Source organism: Osmia lignaria, chromosome 11 (assembly GCF_051020975.1).
Source record: "Osmia lignaria lignaria isolate PbOS001 chromosome 11, iyOsmLign1, whole genome shotgun sequence".
In the NCBI taxonomy this organism is placed as follows: Eukaryota; Metazoa; Arthropoda; class Insecta; order Hymenoptera; family Megachilidae; genus Osmia; species Osmia lignaria.
In genome coordinates, this window is record NC_135042.1 from 7,239,236 (window position 1) to 7,261,485 (window position 22,250).

At 38.5% G+C, this 22,250-nt stretch overlaps 1 protein-coding gene across 16 annotated transcripts in view; it reads right to left on the bottom strand.

The window, feature by feature from the left end:
- The window catches only part of bru3 (CUGBP Elav-like family member bruno 3), a 590,175-nt gene that overhangs the window by 37,092 nt on the left and 530,833 nt on the right, over positions 1-22,250 (bottom strand). For all 16 annotated transcript variants that reach the window (XM_034323656.2, XM_034323651.2, XM_034323654.2 and 13 more), the window contains one exon: positions 2,270-2,349. In XM_034323656.2, coding sequence (XP_034179547.1) covers positions 2,270-2,349 — 80 coding nt within the window. The remainder of the gene's footprint in view (positions 1-2,269; positions 2,350-22,250) is intronic.

Below are 22,250 nucleotides of genomic sequence, written 5' to 3' on the forward strand. Positions count from 1 at the left end.
TTAAAAGAACATATAAGGATTTAAAAGGAGAAGCTTTTCTGATAAACGAGGTTAAAGCTTTAGAATCAGAGCACGCATGATTTGAGTTTTACAAGTCTAGCCGACGTAACGTTTCGTCAATTACTATGAACGTTTCTGGGAGGCTAATAAATCTAGAATGGTCGTAATGAAACGGCAAACTGCGTGACTCGTCCTCCGTTTTCGCGGCCCCGAATCGCTCGATGGTTACGCGATGAAATCTCGTAACGTTCGTGTCAAGATTTGCATAATTCGCTGTGATAATTAAGCGATCTGCATATTACGTTCAACGGCATGTCAGTTTCTCTTTTAAGGGCAAATAGTCCCTGGCACGGTCCTAAAGTTCCCCCCCTTCCGTGTCCCACAATTTCTCCCTGTATTTCGCTATTAGATTAGAGCGTTGTAACGAGTAATATTCACGTAACAGCCTCGCATCTGTCCCCGCCCTAACCCTTCAACACCAACCCGCTGATTTCACGCACGCGTCGCACGGAACGGAAATCCCTCGTTGATATTGGAAAACACACACGATGTTCTCTCTACTCTTCTCTTTCTCTTTCTTTTTTTTTTCGTATTTTTCCCTTGTACCGATGGACGTCGAAACAATTGCCGGATACGCCGGAAAATATCGGGTGTATATGGACTTTCAACGTTCCTCGTACTTCCATGCACTCGTTTCTTTGTAATCACCGTAAAACGAATCGTACCGTACGCACGGCTATGAAGTCCTTCAATTTTATATCCTTTGTATTCTGTACACAATTTTTGATACGCTGAGTTTGTTAAAGCGGTATTGGAAAGCTAAGTGGGATTTCGAAAAGGATTAATGCTTTTAGAAAATGGTTTCTCTTCGCTGGAGATAGAAAGGACATACATCGTATGTATCGATTTATAAAATAAACGTAGAAAATGAAAATATACCTATTGCATTTCATGAAATTCGAAAGCTTTGCGACGAACTATCAAAGATTCCTATCGTTTAATAATTGTATTGTAGAAAATGAAAATATATCTATTGCATTTCATGAAATTCAAAAGCTTTGCGACGAACTATCAAAGATTCCTATCGTTTAACAATTGTATTGTAGAAAATGAAAATATACCTATTGCATTTCATGAAATTCGAAAGCTTTGCGACGAACTATCAAAGATTCCTATCGTTTAATAATTGTATTATAGAAAATGAAAATATACCTATTGCATTTGATGAAATTCTAAAGCTTTGCAACGAACTAACAAAGATTCCTATCGTTTACTAATTGCATTAGGAATAATAGAATAAGTGTCCCTGTGGATACTTAGAAAATAATTGAACTAGATGCCCAAATGATTTACCAGGAAACACGAAGAAAATACGAAGGACTAACTTTCGTGCGAGAATTCATGATGGAGTAGTAACAGCATCGAACGCGGAAGTCGGAAGAGGACGAGCTAAATTGCCATCAAACATGTTCCGTAATTCTCGCTCTGTCACTGTATCCTCTCATCGATCATCGGCAGCTACTAAACCGATGTTTCATCGTTAGCCGTCAAGCCGGCACCATTAACCGTAATGCTAATAAACAAGTGTCCCGAACTTCGATATGTCGATAAACGTCAATGAACGACTGCGCGGGACGCTAACGACAGAGGGAAGTACGGTTTAGGATGAGGAATGCTGTATGGTCAAGTTCGGCAAGCGGCTTTCCGAACTTTCCCCAATCAGCAGGTGGAATCCCGGACGAAACTCGCTGACAATTCAATTACAACTGGGAATTCCTGGTCGTACCCGAAAGCCGAGAAAGTTTGGCGGTTTGACGGAAGGGGTCCGAGGGAGATTCAACGTCGGAGAAGGAGGCGAGCCACACTTCGCCAAGTGTTATGCAGATTTCTGTTTGGTCAGTCATTAGATTGCAGGCAAGGGCTGTTTGCAGGCACGACAGTCATTACTACGGCTGTCCACCCTGTACCGCTTTACCCGCTCCGTAGAATGGCCATCCATGAATCTGCAACGCGCTCCCGCCCGTTTATATTATTCTCAACTCCATTTACCGTCTTAATTCTATGCGCATTTATTCCCGTTTCCTTCGTTCCCTCAACTTCGTCCCTGATGGAGACACAGGGCTGTTTACGTTACGTCGTTTAACCCTCTTGTCTTGTCATTCATTTTTAATCGCAGTTCACGGTGCAACGAATTTCTTATTATTGATCTATTTTTCTATAAATTAATAGAATATATGTTGCACTTTGTGTAGACTGAAATAGTACTCACCGGCATAGTTTGGCTACCGTGTAAAGAATTAATCGCCGCTAGCGCTTCTTGATGTGACGAAAGTTTTACGAATGCACAACCTGAAACAAAAAGAAATATTTCGTTAGTAATGGTATTTATTTATTAAATATAACGAGCGAGATAGAAAGATATTTGACATTTTCTTTTTTTTAGTTTGTATAAATACTTAAAAATGTAGCATGAATGATTCGATGCTCGAGAAGAAGCGTGAATCGTTTTATCTTGGAGAAGGACACGCAGAGGGAGAGATGGTAAAAGGAGTTCCCTTTCCGCCATTGTCGCAGAGTCGAGACCATCCCCAACGATGATGGAACGATTAATCGCCCCCCTACCTCCCTGCCACGTGCGCTTATCGTTATAGTTAGATGGAGACGCGAAGACAAAGAACTCGAGGGTGCTTTGAAAAATTGACGCGCCAACGGAGCGCAACGTGCACTTAATAAAAGATGTTTACCACGAACGGAGAAACGCTCCGTAATCCGGGACACCACTTCCGGTTTCGAGGAATAACGATAGGTATCATGGCCGACAAACGATCCTGAAAAATCGCACTTATTCAGAATCGTTTGCTAAACAGTCTTTCGCTATTTTATCACGACACTTTGAAACTAATTTAATTATTCGTAGAATGTTGTTCTATTTGTTATATTTTTTATGAAAAAAGAAGTGATCCATGATGAACGAAGTTTAAATGGAATGTTAATAGCAAACACGAATTGATCATAAATTTAATGGTTTTGTCACTGTCTGAAGGTGAAGATAAAAATGACCCGTGAAACATTAACATTCATCAGAGTTATTAAACGTTTTCAGATTCTCAGGGACTGAGCACGTTCAGAAATATAAATGAGGTTCGATTACGTTGGTCGAGATAGTCTGGGGCAGGATTGAAAGGAATTAGGGCGAAAAGAGGGCACTCATCTCCATACCTGCTCGAGTATGACGAGATAACGTTCGGGTCTATCCTTGTTCCAGGATTTTTTTCTCCTTTTTTTTTAGAACTCTTGGCAGTCCTTCGCTTCGACGTCTGCCTTTCAATGTGAAATCGTTGTCCGAGTGACACCAGAGAGACAATATTAGATTCATGGTCGATATTTCGATTTTTTAAGTTGCAAAGACCCTGACACATTCTCTGATTTATTTTATTATTGCAAAAGTTATAAAAGTTTAATTTTATGAAAAATTGATACCTTTTTAATTTCGATTTTTTGAGAAGATACGAAAAACTTTGATTTATTCCATATTATTCTATTGCTCGTTCAATATTACTGTTTGTCTGATATTACATGTGCTTATACTACTGAAAATATCATATGATTTCTCAAAGCTATTTTAACTCGTTACAAAAGTATTGTATGACTTCCTAATAAATAAATTATTGAATTATAACTACTATAATCAATATTGTACGATTCAAGTTTCATCATGGAAGTGGTTACAAAATACATCTACCCTAGATCGAGACTGGTGGGTTAATAAAATTATACTTTAACCTCGACTTTGATCAATTTGTCTCCAGTGCAGATTGATCGTCCGCCGTGACCCAAGGTTTCTTTACACTGGCAACAAATGAAAGACAAACTCTGTCTAATTTGAGCGTACTACGACATTTTAAAATATTACTCCACTTCTAACCCAATTTCTAGCTTCATCGTTAAATTCCAAGTAATATGCATTGTCTTTAATCAGAAATATTACTTGAAAAAAAAAGGTGAACAAGGAATACCACTCCAATTAACAAAATTATTCGTTCAGCCCTTACATTTCTATTCCACCCATATGGCTACGTATATTAAATTATGAAATAAAATATACAATAATTTCTCCTAGTCTTGCATAAATAGTAATTAGAAAAATTTTTAATTTGTTCCTTATCCATGTAACAAAATTCCAAAGTAAGGATAGTTTTACATTGTAGGGATGGAAGGAAAATTCATTAACTAAATAGATCAAATTTTTAAAAAATAATTATTTCTGCAATTGTTAAATAATTTTGCAATGAAAGGATTAATTGAAGGTTTCGTTTCTATTGGCGGTAAGAATCCCTGACATTTTTAACTACGTCTACAAACCTCGACGAATTTTAGGAAAGAATTTCAGCGAGTACGTTTGAAATCGGAGGTAAAAGCGATCCAAAGTGTAAGTACGTGGACAAGATTTTCTCGCGATTCAACCCCTGTCGTTCAACGACATCGCAAGAATTTGTCCGAGCTACCAGGGTTGTTCTGGCCCGTTCCGCTATTTGTTCTTGTGCAAGCGAAATCTCCGACGGAGCTCTCGAAGGCGATGCGCTCTTGAGATTTTTCCCCACTGCTTCGAAGCAGACGGGGAGTAAGATCGCGTGGAAATAAAAGACTCGAATTTCTTGAAAGTTCGCGTATCTCTATACGTACACGTGAATTTTCATCCATGTGTGTGTACACTCTTTTCCTTTCACGTGTACACAGATACGTACAAGTATATCGTTAGTAGAAAACGTGTAGATATACAAGGTGTCTTACAGATTTTTATTCTCTAATCGATTCAATAATAAAATATTTAATTTAGTATAATTTTATTTGTCTGTTGATGACTTATAAAGTTGCATCAAGCTCAAAAATTAAATTTAAATAAAAGATAGAATTTTTTCCCCAGATTTAGAATCACCTGATCAACCATATATGATTAACAATTACACCTGATTAATAAACCAATAAAAAAAATGATGACATATTTATGTCATTAAATTATTTTTCTTATGAATTATGACTCTATATTAATAGAAATATTTGATGAACCTAGAAAATGAATTTGAAAGAAAAAATGAATTTTCTGTGAAACAATGCAACTTCGGACCGAAACATATTTTCCTAAGTTTCCATCAAAGATGGTATTAAGGTTTTTGGTTTGTGGCGGACCACCCTGTATGCACAGATGCCATGTGTATATCTATTCGGCTGTTCCAGCGGCTCCTTCTCGCCGGCTCGAAAACTATGTTTGCCCCCTCGAACAACGGCGAACAACAAACACTGGACAAACCGCTCGGCCCTCCACCGACGACGATGTAGACTAGTTTCGTGGATCTTCCCGTTCCCATTTCGTCTCGAGCCCTCCGTCGACCCCTTCACGACCCCTACCTAAAACCCCCACGGTTTCGGTGTTCTCTCTTTCCTCTTCGCCTGTATGCCGCCACAGCCGGTTCGAACCAATCGATAACGCCTGCGAGACTTTCCGCTCATATATTTGATTGCTCGGCAAACATGTCTAAGTTTATTCTGCGGCCCCCTGCTTCTCTTCACCCCCAACCCTCTAGCGTTCGAAGCGCTAACGCGCGCGCCCTGCGCGACCACTACTCTCGCTATGCTTTCCGATACGTTGGAAACTCTCCAATGGACACATGGAAGGAGCTCTTTTTTTTTCTTTTAATTCTTATGTTCAGAACAATTTGACCGAATAAGAGTGATGGGTATTTATTAATTTAAACGATGGCTTCAAAATGGAAGAAGAGCTTTAATGAAGGGATTTCATTTACCTCTATTACTACTTCAAAATATTTTCTTCAAAAATAAATTCATCGAATTTAATTCAAGTAACGAATGGCAAAGTAAAATGTGTGTTCTATCTATTCGTTTAATACTACTATTCACGGATGAACAGATACAAAGTCATTAATCTTGTTATATTTACCATAGAAAACTCACGAAACTTTCGGGAAACTTTCATCCCTTATCGATTAAACGAGAGTTAATAATTGAATTTATCTGAAGGACGTCGAAAACCTCATTAGATCCGGGTGTAATTGTTTTTGGGATTAAGAGCCAGGGTAGAGAAGATTATCTGTGGGGTAGTTTATTTGAAAAACTTTCGATTCCACGACAAATTAATGAACGTTCGTTTGTTTTGCCATTGGAGCAGCATTCGTGGAACGACGGAAAAACATAATCGCGTGATTGGGGTAGCGAACGAGGATACGTTTGTTTTATTTTTGCAGATCCGAAAGAAAAATTCACTTGTGAAAATACTGGAAACCTTTCAATGTGAACATGCTTCGTATCTGACAGCAAACATTTATTTTTACTGTCGTTCACAGTGATATAATTCATGTTTCCAGTGTATGTCTTATTCAAAGAATTTTTACTAATTAACGATCACAATGTCTTGTATCATAAATATATCATAATTATAAAAACTAATTTCAATGAATATATTATAATTTTCTACCTGCAGTTTTAAATATATTTATGATTTTTCACTAAATATTTAAAGTACTACTGTTTTCTTTTTCTTGAAAATATAATTTTTAAACTCGAACAAAGGTACATGTATTTATGGTATAAAATTCTAAAAGCTCAGTGGTCTTTAAAAAGTTACAAACAAATCGACGATGCAAATGGATTGCAAGTTTAAGTTACTCGATTCTCTTGACCTAGTTATCAGTTTCAGCTCTTTATGTTTCAATGTCTTACATCGATTTTAGAACATAGTTACTTTAACTCTTGTTCTATAAACGTGGGTCAATTCTGTTCAAGTTCTTTTCAATGGCATTGATTTCTCAGAAACTAATAAACAACTTCTCATAAAATAATATTTTCCCTTGAATAATTAAAATTGCAGATCAAGAACAAATCTTTAAGTGTACCTTCGAACATATTCGGAAAAGGGTTGTTGACACGTGGCAAGGACGTTTAGCTAGCGTTTCTCTGTTCATAAACAGGGTTGTTATTATTTCTGTGATGGATTTGGGTCACTGGTTAAATGGAAAAAAAATACACTAACAACCCTGGGACATGGAATAGGTCATGTGGGACTTAATATTAAGCAGCTACGTGGTGTAGAGTCTGTAGTAACATCGTTCATCGTTTTGTATGATTAAATGTGATAATCTAGCAAGATAATACTTTAATAAAATTTCAAAGAAATAATTAAGTTAATGGTTATTGAATAATATTGCAAAGCGATTCCATCTAGAAAAAAACAAATCATTAACCCCCATAAGATGCTTCCCTTTTTCACTTTGCAATATTTATTTGACTATTACTTCTCCAGCTTCTATAGTTTTAAAGATATTTAAATGACCCCTCCAACCCCTGTTAGAACCCCTGTTAATTTGCTACCGACTGATTGTAAGAACTCAGTGAAAAAGAATTCATTTCTATAGCTAATAATTCAGCGGGTAATATCATGAATTTAAGCAGCCAAACGTCTTACAGCAAAGGTAAAATTCCATATACAACAGGGTAGACGTTTATTTCACAGTTTTACAGGGTGAAACAGATGTCGAGCGGTTTCGTAAGTAGAATGTGACTCAGCTGAGTGCCAGCGAAAATGAGAGACGTCGCGATATTTTCCGAATGTAGAGAGACGTTCCGCTCAGAAATTTATCTTCTCGTAATAACAGCGTGGCAACGCCGTTTTCCGGGTGTTGTCACGTCCCGTTCGTTCCCGTACGTGTCTACCTCTTTGTCTTCTTCCTTCTTCTTTTTTTTGTCTCTCCCATACCCCTCTTGCTGCACAACCCTCTGGGATTCGGTCGTGTCCGCATTATAATGGCATTTCGTGTCTCCGCATTACACTTGCTGTCTCGCCAGCTACTACACGTTTCCCCTGCATTCTACACCGGTGTCTTATTTGTTTCCTTCTACAAATATATACCACAAATTTCCCGTATCGAGGGAGACCTCACGATATCGAGTTACCAACAGGGACAAACGAAATTCCGGAAACGTACATTTAAGTATGCATCCCTCGTGCCGCTCGTTTGTACGCGTCTGTCTTGTTAATTGCACCATTCGGTTTCTATTCCTTTATTCTGATACTTTGAACTACTCTACAGGGATTTCAGATCGATTTAAAAAAAAAGAAAAAGAAAAGAAGAGTATCGTTCATTTGGAATTATTTTGTGAATATTAGCCATTAGTAATTGGCCCCCTAAAATTTAATAGAATTTATATTCTTGCAAATTAAAATGAATGCAATAACGACGATACCGAGGGTAGTAACAAAAAATAATACGCATCTTTGTAGTTAATCAGCTCAGCATCGTGATCAAAGGGACATTACATATTTTATTTCGAGTATTCGTTTGTACGAACGTTAACCATATTCCAGAGCGGAAAAAGGGGTAGTTTTGTTCGCGATAGAACAGTGCTTTCAGCCCAGGAAAACAATATTTCGAGCTCCTTGTCAAAGCACTCTTTATCCCAGAAAGTGTTACGCTTCACGTGAACGAAATACAAAGGAGGATTTTACCTTCATGAAAAAAAAAGAAGAGAAAAAAAAAGAAAGAATAAATAAAATTCGAGAGAGACGACTTCTCGAACCGTGTCCATCTTCGCCCACCTCTACACTCCGGAGGTCACAACATTTTTTTCCACCCTCGGCTCGGATTTGCTCGTCCTGTTTCTCTCTACCCTGCGGCGAACCTACAAATCTCTTATACCGAATTCCTAGTTTGCCGCATCTCCTCTCCCCGACATTTACATTTGCATCCCGGCCTCTCTCTTTCTGTCGGCTCTCCTGCCGAGAGCATCAGTGTTCGTCCTTTTTTCCCATTCTTCCACCCAACCCCCCTCCTGGTTTCATCCGACGAATATAAAAAGGGCTGAGCACCCGAGTGTTTAGTAACTTTGTCAGCGTTTTTAATCCCGTCCCTTATCCTGCCTCTGCTTTCGCTGGTTCCAGCTTCGCCTCTCTTTGTCTCCCTGTTTCTCTTGTACGCCGAACAAGCCTACACTTATACCTACACCTCTCCTTCTTTTTTTTTTTTTTTTTTAGTTAGTCCCTGGCTTCGACGTGGCCGTGCTCTGTGTACCTTGTAAAACCAGCCGTTGTACCAATTACCAGTGCTCTCGCGTTCAACTCGGCCGGATTTAGTAGCTTCATCAGTGAAATTGATTCGTTTGGTCTGTTCCCGGTGTCTGCACACAGGCTGAACCTTCTACCACCGGCTCAAACGGCGGTTACCGAACATATGTTCGAACGATTTGTACCCTATCTACTACCGTTTGTATTTCCTCTGCTGGAGGGTGTTTCTACGGTATCCTCTTTTTTTTTAGTAGAAGCGTAGAATAGAGTTAGTGAAAGTGTTGGTGCGATTCGGATAAACGGTACAAGTTGTTGCAACTTTTTTATTGGAAACACATTGGAATTGTAGAATGGTAAAGGGTTCGATCTACATTTTTGGCAGGTCAGGTAGTTTTTATTTAGTTAAGTTGCTGTAGTTCTAAGTCATGGTAAATAAAAGAAAAAGTTTCAGAATTCCTTTCCTTCATAATAATCCAAAGGACGTGATGTCGAAACAGAAAGATAAGAAGGCGGCGTGGAATTATGATGCCTGAGCGTCCCTTTACGGTCATTTTGTAATTGACGACAGCCTATGCCTGTTGGGAGTGGCCGTTCCGGCAGATTCATCTAGATTACAGTGCAAAACTACTCTCCGCTTGGCGTATTTGCCAGGCATTAAATTACACAGACGGTCGTGCGCGTCGACGAGGGTCGAGCGTCGTTCGACGCTTTACCGGTTTACTTTCATCACATCCAATATTGATCACGTCCAACGTGCACGCTTTATTTATGCAACGTGGCGCATTGTTGTAGCGACAGCTACAGAAACCGTGTCCTGGTTTGATCAACCATGCCGCATTTACTTTGGATTTCGTCGATTCTTTCTCCTCTTACCTTTCTACCCTTGTATCCGACAACAAAATTTTAATGCGTTCTCCTTGTAAATCTACTATTTGGAAGAGGGTTCTGAATGATTCCAGAGAAAAATCCTGGTTGTAACGCAATAGGCGTCTAAGAAATTCACTTTACAGGTAGTTATTATTGAATTATAATAATTATATTCATAATTCCACGTTTCTATAAATTTACATATTTATACGTTTCTATTCAATCGAAATCTGTATTCAACCTCGATGGGAAATACGATAAACCGTGGCTTCGCTTAGCCACGAAATTTCCTGATGCAACAGAAAATTGTAGTACGTGCAGAGAAATTTTCTAACAAACCCTCGAAGGTACTCGAGCGTGCACGCACGTTTATTCGCGTTCCCTTTTTGCACGTTCTTAAGAAATTCGACGAACATCTGCCGCAGCTAGGATGGAAAAGAGAAAGAGGTCGAGCAGGTGCGACAAAAAGCCTCGACGAAATTCACGGTAAACGCGATACTCGGATCAAAGCGGTTCCCGATTTCCGTAGTCAAAAGTATGACGATACGCTAGCTCGCGTGGAGAAAGCAAATTCGAACGGATCGATTTTATACGCGATGAAAATTCTTGTTTCAATTTTTTGTTGCTGCAGACGGTTCAGATATAACAGGATTTAAATGTGGTGCATGAGATTGTTATACTGTTTTTGTAACAATCAGAAATATATTGATGTCAAACTGATCGATTATCTTACGATGTCTGACTAATTAGAGTATCGTACTACTGAATCGTTGATTTTACTACTTGTCAGTGGATCTAATGTTGGAGGATCTAATGTTAGAGGATTCATATTATACATCTGATTAGTTTTTGTAACAATTGGCAATATATTAATATCAAACTGATTGATTCTCTTACTATGTCTGACTAATTAGAGTATCGTACTACTGAATCGTTGATTTTACTACTTGTTAGTCGATCTCGCGTTGGAGGATTCATGTTATGCACTTGACTAGTATCAAATTCGTGATAAACTATTTATATATTAATGTATAAATTAATATTATTATTATTTTATAAAATTCGTCATATTTATTAATTTGCAATCAAATCACTCGAGACTATTTTCCTCAATTTTCAAATAATTTTCAAATAATTATATTAAAAGATATAAAAGCATACTTTTGTTGATTTAAAAATTTATGGGGCCTTTATGATCTTTGTAACAGGAAGAAGGGTTAATTTTGATTACCATCTAATGGTCCGAAATTATAAAGCAATGTAAAAGAAGAATAATTATTAAGGAATTGATCCAACAAGTAGTTTGCGAATAGATATAATGATCAAAAGCAGCAACAAACACGACTTCTACAATTTCCTACTTCGTAATCTTGAGGGACTTAGCAACTGTTCCATTAGACTTCCTGTGACGAGGCTAACGCACGATTTTCGAGATATTGCGAGTTCGTTACTCTCGAGTAATTCCGATAATACCACCAATCATCCTGTCACCAAGTTAAGCCCTGCTAAGCTTTTGCTGCTTTTCCGCTAGTGGTCTGGATCGGAAGCGGTGCTTGCCCGAACATAGGAGAAGGTTGCCGACTTCCCATGGGGAATCTGTTCGTTTTTCTTGTTCGAGAACGCGCCAAGCACTACGAATTCTTCTCCCTTCCTATTACATTTCTCTCCGCCTCTTTCTTTCGCATCATTGTGATAAATTGAACACCATTAGGGACGCTATGTCGTTGTGCAATTATGCACGATAGCAAATCAAGATTAATGCACTTTGAACAAATTTGATTACTTTTAATGAAAGAAAATATAACTTTGATTGTAAGGACCAATCGATATTGATATAAAATCAATAAATTCTTCATTAACACTCAATTAAAAACTCACATATAGACCTCATTCCTGATTAATAACAGTGGTTGAAATATTAATTCACAGTTTGAACCTTCGATCATGAAGATACCTTGAATATTCGCTCAATAAACAAAACGATAAATAAATTACACTAAAAATTACACAATTCCCAGAACGTTTAGAAAGAATCAATTAATAAAAATCCCATTCGTTTCTTTCCCCATCCCCATCGACCATCCGACCTTTGCGCACAAACGGCCGATTCTAATTTGGCTGAAGTTCAAAGTGAAAATTTCCCGTCGTTTCTGCACGATCGCGTTGATTTTCCCCGGCGACGAAACAGGATCCGTGTGCGCAAATGGGCGTGCAGAAATGACCAAAGGGAACAATAAGTCGGAGGGGGTTGGGGGCCAACGAAAGCGGCGCATTGTCCTTCGTAGGTCATAAAGGAAGTCGCCGGTAAAGGCACCGCCGGTACTGGGATGTCGCGATGCGAGGGTGAGCCAAGTCGAAGGAAGAAAGGGGGAGTAAAAAGAGTCGAAAGAAAATGGGGGATACAGCAGGGGAAAGGAGAAAGTCTCCAGGCTAATTAAATAACTAGCAAAGTCACCTAGCAACTTGGCACCTCGGCCCCAAGTCCATCCCCTTTTACAAGTCCGTGGTCTTTCTTACCGTAGCCTTCTGCGCTTCTGTCTCTCCCTTCACTCTCCCTCCTTTCACCCTGTCGGTTTCGCTTGGTGGTGCGAGCGCCACCCTCGACGTCACCTTGTTATTTAATTAAACTTGGCGGAAGCTGCTCGCGGCTGCTTGATACCGAAGCACGTAGCTCGTCACCTTCCATTTTCCTCTCTCTCTCTTTCCTCGTCTCGCTTCTTATTTTCCTTCCTACTTCTGCGAATCATTTACGGAACCCGGTGCCAAGTAACGGTATGCTATAATTGTTGAAATGCGACCGGTAGACAGAGTTGCGATGACCATACTCTACGGGATACTGTGTCCTCCTTTCGTTGAAAACTTTTCTTACGATATTTTCTTCCTGACTCGCGTAACTTTCTGCTCGTGAATTAAGCGCCGCTTATGACCCAGCGATGGGAAATGGAGGCCAGGAAAATGTGGAATTCGAAGAGATTAGCTCCCTGATTACTTTACGAAATTGCATAAGTATTAGAGGAAGGCAGAAGTTTCCATTGTTTTTAACCCATTAGAAATTCATAAGCGCGATTAATACAATAATCTAATGTACAAGCACGAAATTGAACAGGGAATTGAGAAAACTGTCACGACGGAATTCTTCGCGATAATTAACGAGGAAAATTGACGTATAAAAAGAAAGGAAAGAAGGTTTCAGTCTCGCAATTCCTTCATCCAAGAACTGTCGTTTTCCTTCTTCTTTTACTAATTTCGGCGGAAGCGTAGCAAGGGCTGTAACTGGTCGAGACGTCACGAAGGGGTCCCAAGAGGAGTCTCGCCGCGAACCGTTAATTTACTGCTACGAAAATAAACCGCGAGGGATCTTCGAAGAAATTCCCTTCACCCCTCTTTATTCCAATCTGCTTTCCATCACGATTCCACACCCTAGCCACCGACACAAATATGAAGGCTCTTTGACTTGGAATATCAGAAAAGCTACTCCTCTGAGATGTAATATTAAATCCGTCGTATAGACGCTTCTTATAATTTCATAGTTCAATTATTTACCTGTCCCTTTTATAATAATTTATTAAGGTACATTGAAAAAATGAAAATAATATTGAAGAAATCAGTACAACTTGTGAGTTATCTCAATTTCGATTAATTAATTACCACGATTCCAAATAATTACGAAGCAATTAATTATTGCTCAACTGTGTTATATCGTAAGTCTTCAAAAATCTGTACGATTCATAAAAGAACGAACATACAGAAAACATAAATTTCTACATTTCAAATAACCCTTTGATAAAACGTAACAGGCATCAGATACCTCGATATACGAGAATCAAAGAGAAAAGCGATAGAATGTTTGAATACAACCGACGAAAAAAAATGGAAGAAGCAAAAGTGAAACCAGTTGAAGGATTATGATCGGCTATTGTGGCACGTTCTCCAGTTTGATGTAAATTTGTTTAGAGTAGCCCGAGGGCTACTCTGGCCGGTAGAAGTTTAATTTTGAGAAACGCAAACATCCCGTAATTAAGCGGAGCCGGAGAACAGGACCGAAGGGTATGCCTGTGAAGACCCAGTGAAAAACCACTCATAATTGCCAACCGAATCAATATTTGACTTCCCTTTATAGTGCTGAATGGTCAGTAACGACGATGGACTCTCGTTCATTGCCTGTACGCACCGTGAAAGCACTTTTGCTTCAGCTAAACTCGAGAGCTCTTTACAGTAGAAAGATTCGAATAAAATATATAATTTACAAGGGAGAGAAAATACGAAATCTCTTCATATTTTGTATCACAAATTTATTTAACATTTTAACTACCATATTAAATTCATTAAAAATTTCACCAACAGTAATTTAATTTATTTATCATCTTGATAATAATTTAATTCATTCAAATATTTAGTCATTGAGTAAGTGAAAATATATCTCATTAAATGAATGACAAATTTGAATGAAAATTCATGAGTCATCTAGATATGGATAACAAGGTTGCCAACGTGTAATTAACTGTACTTTAATTACTTAAGAAAAACTGTTTGAAATTCACTATGAGTTTCATATTTTTTTTCCCCCTTTCATCATGTGCATTCAAAAGGAATAAAAGTTTATCGTTTTCTTTCCTCAGATATCATCTTCTCCGTGAAATATTGAGTTTCTGTTGCATTGTAAAATTTCTCACCGGAGTCGTGATAATCGTGCGGGGAAAAAAAGAAGCGAAATAATTTATCCGATGGTGAGTGAGTTGGCAGTTTAATAAGGTTCTAATAAACTTCAAGTTTTAATCGATCGAAGTAAAAACCATGGCTCATGCCAAGAGTAGACAGGCTACCTAATCTTTAATCACGTCTTCGATGGAGTTTCTTAATCCGAACGGGGCGAGATCGTAGCTGGGAATATCGTAAGTTAAAAAGAAGAAGCTCGCCTTCAGATAGCGCGAAAACTTCGAAATCACTGATCGTGAAACTTCACAGCTCTGTAGCTGAGAGGAGATGAGGATTTTTCTGGGAAATTAACTGAAATTCATATTCTTTTTCAATAGCAACAAAATGGAATTCAGACCATTTTCGAGGAAACAGTTTGCAATTATTATTTGTATAACAAATATACAAAATTTAATTCCAAATACTCTCTTTTTTTATTGAAAAATTATTTACTTTCATCGTCCAAACAGTAGTGCCAATACACGTGTATTGAAATCAAAGGCTGATTTAATATCGAGTCACAGCAGAGTAGAAATTTTTTACAAAAGTGTTTGAACGAACCAAAAGAAAATATCAATAAATGCAATATTTGCAAAGTTCTAGTAATAAAGCGAGGTCTGTCTACAGTACAGCAAACAGCTTTGAATAAAAATTGGCAAAGAGGAAACACCCTTTTTCAGGAATATATTAATTACCCCCGAATGATTTTTCTGATATTGCTTTTAATATCCTCGAACCGTGGATATTATTAATCCAGCGAATTCATGTTTTCTCTTGATTAGACATCGTTCGGTAAATTGAAAAGGCTATGAAGCGTGCAGTGTTTACACCGGAATGCAATATTCCTTCAATTACGTTTTTTGCAACTGCACCTTCAATAAACAGCGATGTTATAAACGTCTGGAGATTGCGAAGAATGAAAAAGGGCGACGATATTGGTGTTCCATCGCCGTTGAGGCATAAACTTCGTATCGAAACAATCATGTACCTTCGTCAAAGAGAGTCCACCTTATCAAAGAGTCGCAAACTAAACTGCTGTACGTTGGTTTTAAACTCAAACGATATTGCGGTCTCTATCCAACTTAATCTGACTGATGCGAAGGGACTGTTGACCCTTGATCGCCAAAGGCAATTTGACGAATCTATAAGCTACGTGTACCGCACTCTGATATCGACACTTAACTTCCAGCAATATGAATTCATGTACCATTTTTCATAATCTTGTTTTTAGGTCCCTCAGTAAACGATTGCAAATTGAAAGAGATAAAAATTTGCAAATATGTAATAATTATGAGAATTTCATTTTGAAACTAAATGGAAATAAAAACTTGGATTTTAAAAATTTTAATCAATCATTAATATTAAAAATAGGAATACTATATAGAATAAATATTTTAATTTTAAATATTCTATCCTCAATAAAATATTATCAAAGAAAATTATATTAAAAATAATGGAAATTCTTAATAATCCCACCTTTAGAAATCTTCAACTATATCTAAAATTTTCAATCTTACTTTATCTAAAAATAAAGCAATTGAAAGAGTTAAAATGGTAAGCGACGAACAAATGGTGCGAGTCTTAATCAAAAAGGGAATTACACCCCTCGCGCTGTATTATTCGACCGTTCAGGTTCAGGGTGGTTTGTACCTTAGGTGTGAAACCGCCGTTGTTGTTTACGCATGTTTACGAATGCAAAGTGTTTGCGAGCATTGTGTGCAAACCCGAGTGGTGCAGTGCGTGTAGCAGACGCATTGAATGGGAACTGGCGTGCGTGTCGCAAAAGGGTGGGCGGTGGCTAAGAGAGAAGAGGACAGAAGAGGGTGCCTGCTGCATGTGCAGAAGAGGGTGTTAGCACACTTGGCGAGCTGCCATTTAGGGTTGCCTCCGACGAGAGGAGGGTTCGAACTTCCCTTCGCGTTTCACAGCCGCGCCCTTACAAACGGATGCGGAAAAGACGGTGGCTTTCTTTCCCTTCGACTGACTCGTCTCTTCTGTAAATACATTAAAAGGGAACCGTCCTTCCGCTTCCCCATTACGGTCTATTTTTTAAAATGTTGACATTCGCTAATCTTTCTCCACTTACTGACAACGTTTCCCTTCGACTTTTGGGAGAAAATTGTACTTGATAATCGTAAACGTATTTGTACTCCATGAATTAATAATTGGTCGAAATTTAGTTTTTATAAAATCTTGAATTCCGAACAAAATACAGTATTTAGATATTTTGTGCAATCATTGCAAATAAATTATTTTTATTCATAAATCGGAATAACATAAATAAGCTTAATAGTGGGCCAATAAAATATTAATTAATACTGAAACAGATGAAATGGATACGAAATTAAATTGAATTTTATCAATCAAATTTATATCGAATAAAAATTTCATTAATGCAGTACGGACTCTTATTAATCAACACGTTATTTCTTTTGAAAAAGTATCGAGTACATCAAATTACAAATTGAGAGGATACTTATACAGTTCACTGTAATTATTTCTCGATGCTGAATGCAATACATATTAATTAATAAAGGCTGATTTTTTAGATTGAATGCATATGCGGATATGCGGTGACTTCAATGCCTCATGAACATGTTCTGTGCAATAAACGTTACTTGTTTTACATATTCGTTTTTCGTTTCATATTTTTGGGAAACAAGATTTCATCATATCACTTTTATTTCATACGTGTGCTATTAAAAAAACCTACTATTTTTCATGTAATAATTATTTAATCACTGATACAGAATGCAAAAGCTCAGCACATTTTTCATTTTCAAACAACACTTTGAATTGATTTGTCGATAATTTGAATTCAACAAATTATAAAGGAAGCTTGATGTTTGACATTTTACAAAATTACATACTTATTCAAAGGCAAACGTTAAATATATTTTGAAGCTGTCATATTTTCTATCGAATGATAAGTTGAAACGATTTACACATGTACAGTTCTCTTGATTTGTTCATAAATGAAATGACAAAATCAGTTTCAATTGATCGAAATTTTGAAATAATTTCAATTGCTACACTTCAAATAAAAATATTGAATATTTCTGCTTAATGTAAATTATGCTGCCATGTGTTGCAAGCATTTAAATGCTACTCTAATATGAAAACGTCCATGGGTGGAAATATTCTGGAGGATAACGCAATAGTATCTGGCATACATTTTAGGTATGATTCACGTTTCCTGGCCACCCCGTGCGTGCTTACGTGGCACAGAATTCACCCTAATACAAGCTACCCTACTGTAGCGATAGCGTAACAGGCTGCTACGTTCGAAAGCTCATTCACCACATTGATTTTCCTTTCGGTGGCCCTTCGTCCCTGTAGCATCCTCGCCCTAAACTTTCATCAGTAGGGAACATGTCATTGCCCCCGGAGAAACGACTATCCTTCGTATTTTGGGATGGAGAACGGATTGAACAACATATAGGACCTTCCATACTGCACAGTTATAGAGAGAAATTCTTTTTTCGGCAGAGGAAAATAGAACAGAAAAATTTTAAAAATTATATTCTGACAATCATTTTTTATACTCTCAGTTTTAAATTAAGAAGGCCACATGTAAAATCTCACACTATAATTTTAATCATTCAGATTATAATTATTGTGAATTATCTGTTATATTGTAATAGTGATCTTTGATAACGAAAGAGTAAATTATTGCAGTGCATTAACCTCGTAAAGCCATAGGTCTTAATTAGAATTTTTAGAGACTGTCCAAGTGGTGAACAGCTGCCACCAACAGCTGTCTGCCAGCAGGTAATAATTGTATTTAAATATTTCCAAGGTGTGCATTGGTTCACCAAAACCCAATCAGTTCTATGACTTAATTACTTAGATAGGGGCTTTCTTTCCATTTCCATGAACGTGTTACAACTAATCACAGTTTCTCCGTCACCTCTTTGAACCGAGTAACTTTGTAAATGAACCAATTCATTGGTTAGCTCAGATTGGCACCATGTCCATCCCCGAATCACTTCGAATCCTCGTGGAAACCACTTTGCAAAGACTTGTTACTTACTAAGATTCGAATCGAGAAGACTGGTATTCAATCATTGAATAAATAGCAACTCCACGAGGGGACTGAACTTTAGTCAGTTAGGTCAATTTCATACAAGTGGATTGAATGAGGAGCAAACTAACGTGGACAAGATAAACTTGATGTGATGAGAAACTGTTAATGATTGAATATAATGTATTTCGAAAATGACTTCAAATTTCAACAAGTTTGTCAAAGGCTACGATAAACCATTTATCCAATGAATTTCCTTTACAACTAAATAGAAAATATAATACTTTTGAAAATAGAAGATTTTCTAAATTTTCAAATAATTATATCAATATCTATTAAAGAATATTAAAGTTTAAAAATTTGCAATCCTCACAATTCAAAGAAGGGTTAATAAAATGAATTCCACCCCTATGGGTGCCAATAGCACTGACAGCGTTCTAACTACAAACAAATCAATTCTAATTAACTGCGAAAGCTTGCAAAAATATAATAAATCTTGTCGTCGACTATTTTATACCAACTGTCGCCCCAATTCGAAAAGTTTCAACGACCAGTCCCCGGTCGGTTGTCCACGTTTCTCGACGTCCTCTGCGATAGCATATACCTTGCAAAAACGTGATCAATTCTAGAAGTGGGTACGGCCGGAATATATAGAAAGCACGAAGCTGTCATAAAATTCTCCATCGCGCGAGCTGCATCGACGGAGTGTAAATCGTGCAGAGAAACCGTGGGAGCACGAGCCGTAAAGGCGTACGAACAAGAGGAGCGCAGACGAACGAAAGATGGGGTGGGAAGGGTAGCGGGAGAAGAGTAAAAAAAAAAAAAAAGAGGAAAGAAAAAATGGTGAAGAGAGGGATAGGAATTTTCACAAGGACGTAGACGAGGTTCTCGTTAAAATTCGTCGAGGCGGTCGTCGCGTCCTGGTCGGGACGTAAAAGAAAATAAAGGAGTTCTTAGTATTAATGTCGCGATTCGTGTCCGTGTCACGTAGTCTCCCTTCTCGCCCTTTCTGGATCGAGTCTTTCGTTTATAATGCGAAATAACCCTGATCGTGGCCGATCTAACGCGAACAATTTCAATAAACGATAAATCCCTTAACACAGGAAACCGTGCACACTTTTCTCGACCCTTGGAAAAATATGCCACCCCTGGGGAATTTTCTTTTCAAGTAAATGTAGATGTTGAAATTTCGTATCGAAACCTGATTAATCTTTACCTATAACGATGAGCCATGAAGGGTAGATTTTCGAACAAACATTATTAACAAATTTTCAACGTGGAAATGAAAATCAATGTTATTAACCTTCGGACAGATAGACGTATAATTTGATGCCGACAGGAAACATCGCGGACGATGCATGTATCCGTCGATTTAATATCCATGTTCGGAAGCGAACGGTGAATCCAGTGTATATCAATGGTAAGCACGTTTTCGATCGGTATTCTGATTTAATTTTTACTCAGGAGACCCGTTTATTGCTCTGCATTTCAACGTTAATATCCTATACGACCTACGTTTTATCAGCCAAATATCCATTAAACGGATTACCGGTTCAAGTTCAATATTTGGATAAAATTCGTCGGCTTTTCGGCTAGATTAATATGTATACGGCAGCGTGTGCACGAAATAAAATATTTCCAGGTTTTAAACGATATTCCATCGCGTCGATGGGAAAGATATTAGACACTTCTAATCTGAACAATATTTATAAATATTCCTCTTTTCTATATTTTCTAAAATCAAAGAAACAGATGGTTATAAATGACCCTGTTCAAATTGCCGTTTCCTTTCTTTTCACCCACGTTTTTCCACACCCACGCATTGTTTTATTTAAATATCTTCAGCGCGTATGTCGCTGGATGTTACGAGGAGAGCGTCTACTCGCACGACAGACAAATCAAATTCACCAACGCACCAACTTGTCTCCCCAACGCGAAGTCTGCCCTTTCGACAATGTCACAGAGAAAATGCGATTTTTCCCCGGCAACATCCCGGCAGGTTGGGAGAGACAAAGAGGAGCAAGGCGAGGGAGCCGAAGTGGTAGAATGCGTCGAATGAAAAAACCAGGACGGCAGAAAACATCCCTGCAAATCGGCGACGCGAGAAGCCGCGAATTCCCAGAAGAGTTATTTCAATTTAATGTCCGCTAATCGTATTACGTTTTGACTTTAGCAAGCTTCAATCCGCGTACGCGTTTTCCATGTACAGTATCGTTCATAAGTATCCAGAAATTGATCAAAATTCAAACAGATAAAAATATTCGTATCGATATATCAATATTGTCAAAATTAGAATTCTGAGAAGCCTACTTTCCTCGATACTGTACATAGACGCGTATCGTCTGAATCCTCCCTCGCAAGGACAGCAAATTGCCTCGTTTCGGCATTGTCTATACGCTTTCCTCGGCTTCCCTCCCTGGTTATCATGTTTCGCCCTCATTTATCCCCGCGCCTTACAGCAGCGCATCAGGGTCGTAACCGGCCGCACAGGAATGCTAATACTTGTTTAGCCCCGGCTGATTTAGCGGGCAGAATTAAAAACACAATTTCCGGCGCGGATGGGAACGCGTAAAGCGCACGACCGCCTAATAGAATTACCGTGCAATCACCGTCGAGGATTTTCAGCGTGTCCCGACGACGAGATCTCCCTCGCGGTACCATTTTTTCAAGTTTTACGAGCCCTCCTGACCTTTAATATCCTCCTTCCAACTTAAGATCCTGGATAAGGTCGGCTCCGAGGGAAAATATCGCGGGCATAACCCGTTAAATTCATTTCCGAAGCAACGTGTAATACGACTCGATGCTCGTTCCCGTTCTTTTCGCGTAATTTTTCTCCGGCGCCGCCGCTTGAAAATCTTCACTCGTCGCTGGTTAAATTAACCACCGGACAAAAGTGACGCGAGAAATAACAGAGCGAGATTTTTTAGCTGAAGCGAGGTAGCTCGTACCGGACAGCTCGTTGAAATCCGAAAAGTTGGACGTGCAGAGAAATAAAGTTTCGAAATAATCATTGAAACTTTTTCCGCTCTGCTTCCTCTATTCTGCTCGACTTTCAACCGAGCGTGGAACTGCTTCGAACGCGCGCGTTACAGGCATCGACTTTCAGGCTATCGCGTCGAATCGAGATGAAACGATAACTATACCACGCGCGTCAGAATGTATTCGTTGAAAGAGACAGAAGGAAGAGAAATAAAAAAAGAAAGAAAACGAATTAGCAGAAATGGAAGAAGTCGACGCGAAAGGGTGGAAAGGAGGAATGGACACGGGAAAAAGTGAACACGAAGAGGGGTGGCCGAGCGTGGATTTAAATCGAGGGTGAATTGCAAACCTCCGGGGCAGCAGTTTCGAGGCTAACCCGCGATCCGAGGGGTGTCAGAACGATTGTTGCCCGTAGTTTTATAATTATTGTGACGCCCCCGGGGCTTATGAGATCGAGCTACGCTACATCCACAGCCGAATGGTATCTGTAAACGCACGATGGCTGCATGTAAAAGATACATAAATGCCCGTTTACACGCGCCGACGTGTATGCACGAACGAGATTATACCGACTCGCACGAGACACGTGTCGTCGAAACGCGAGTGACGCAT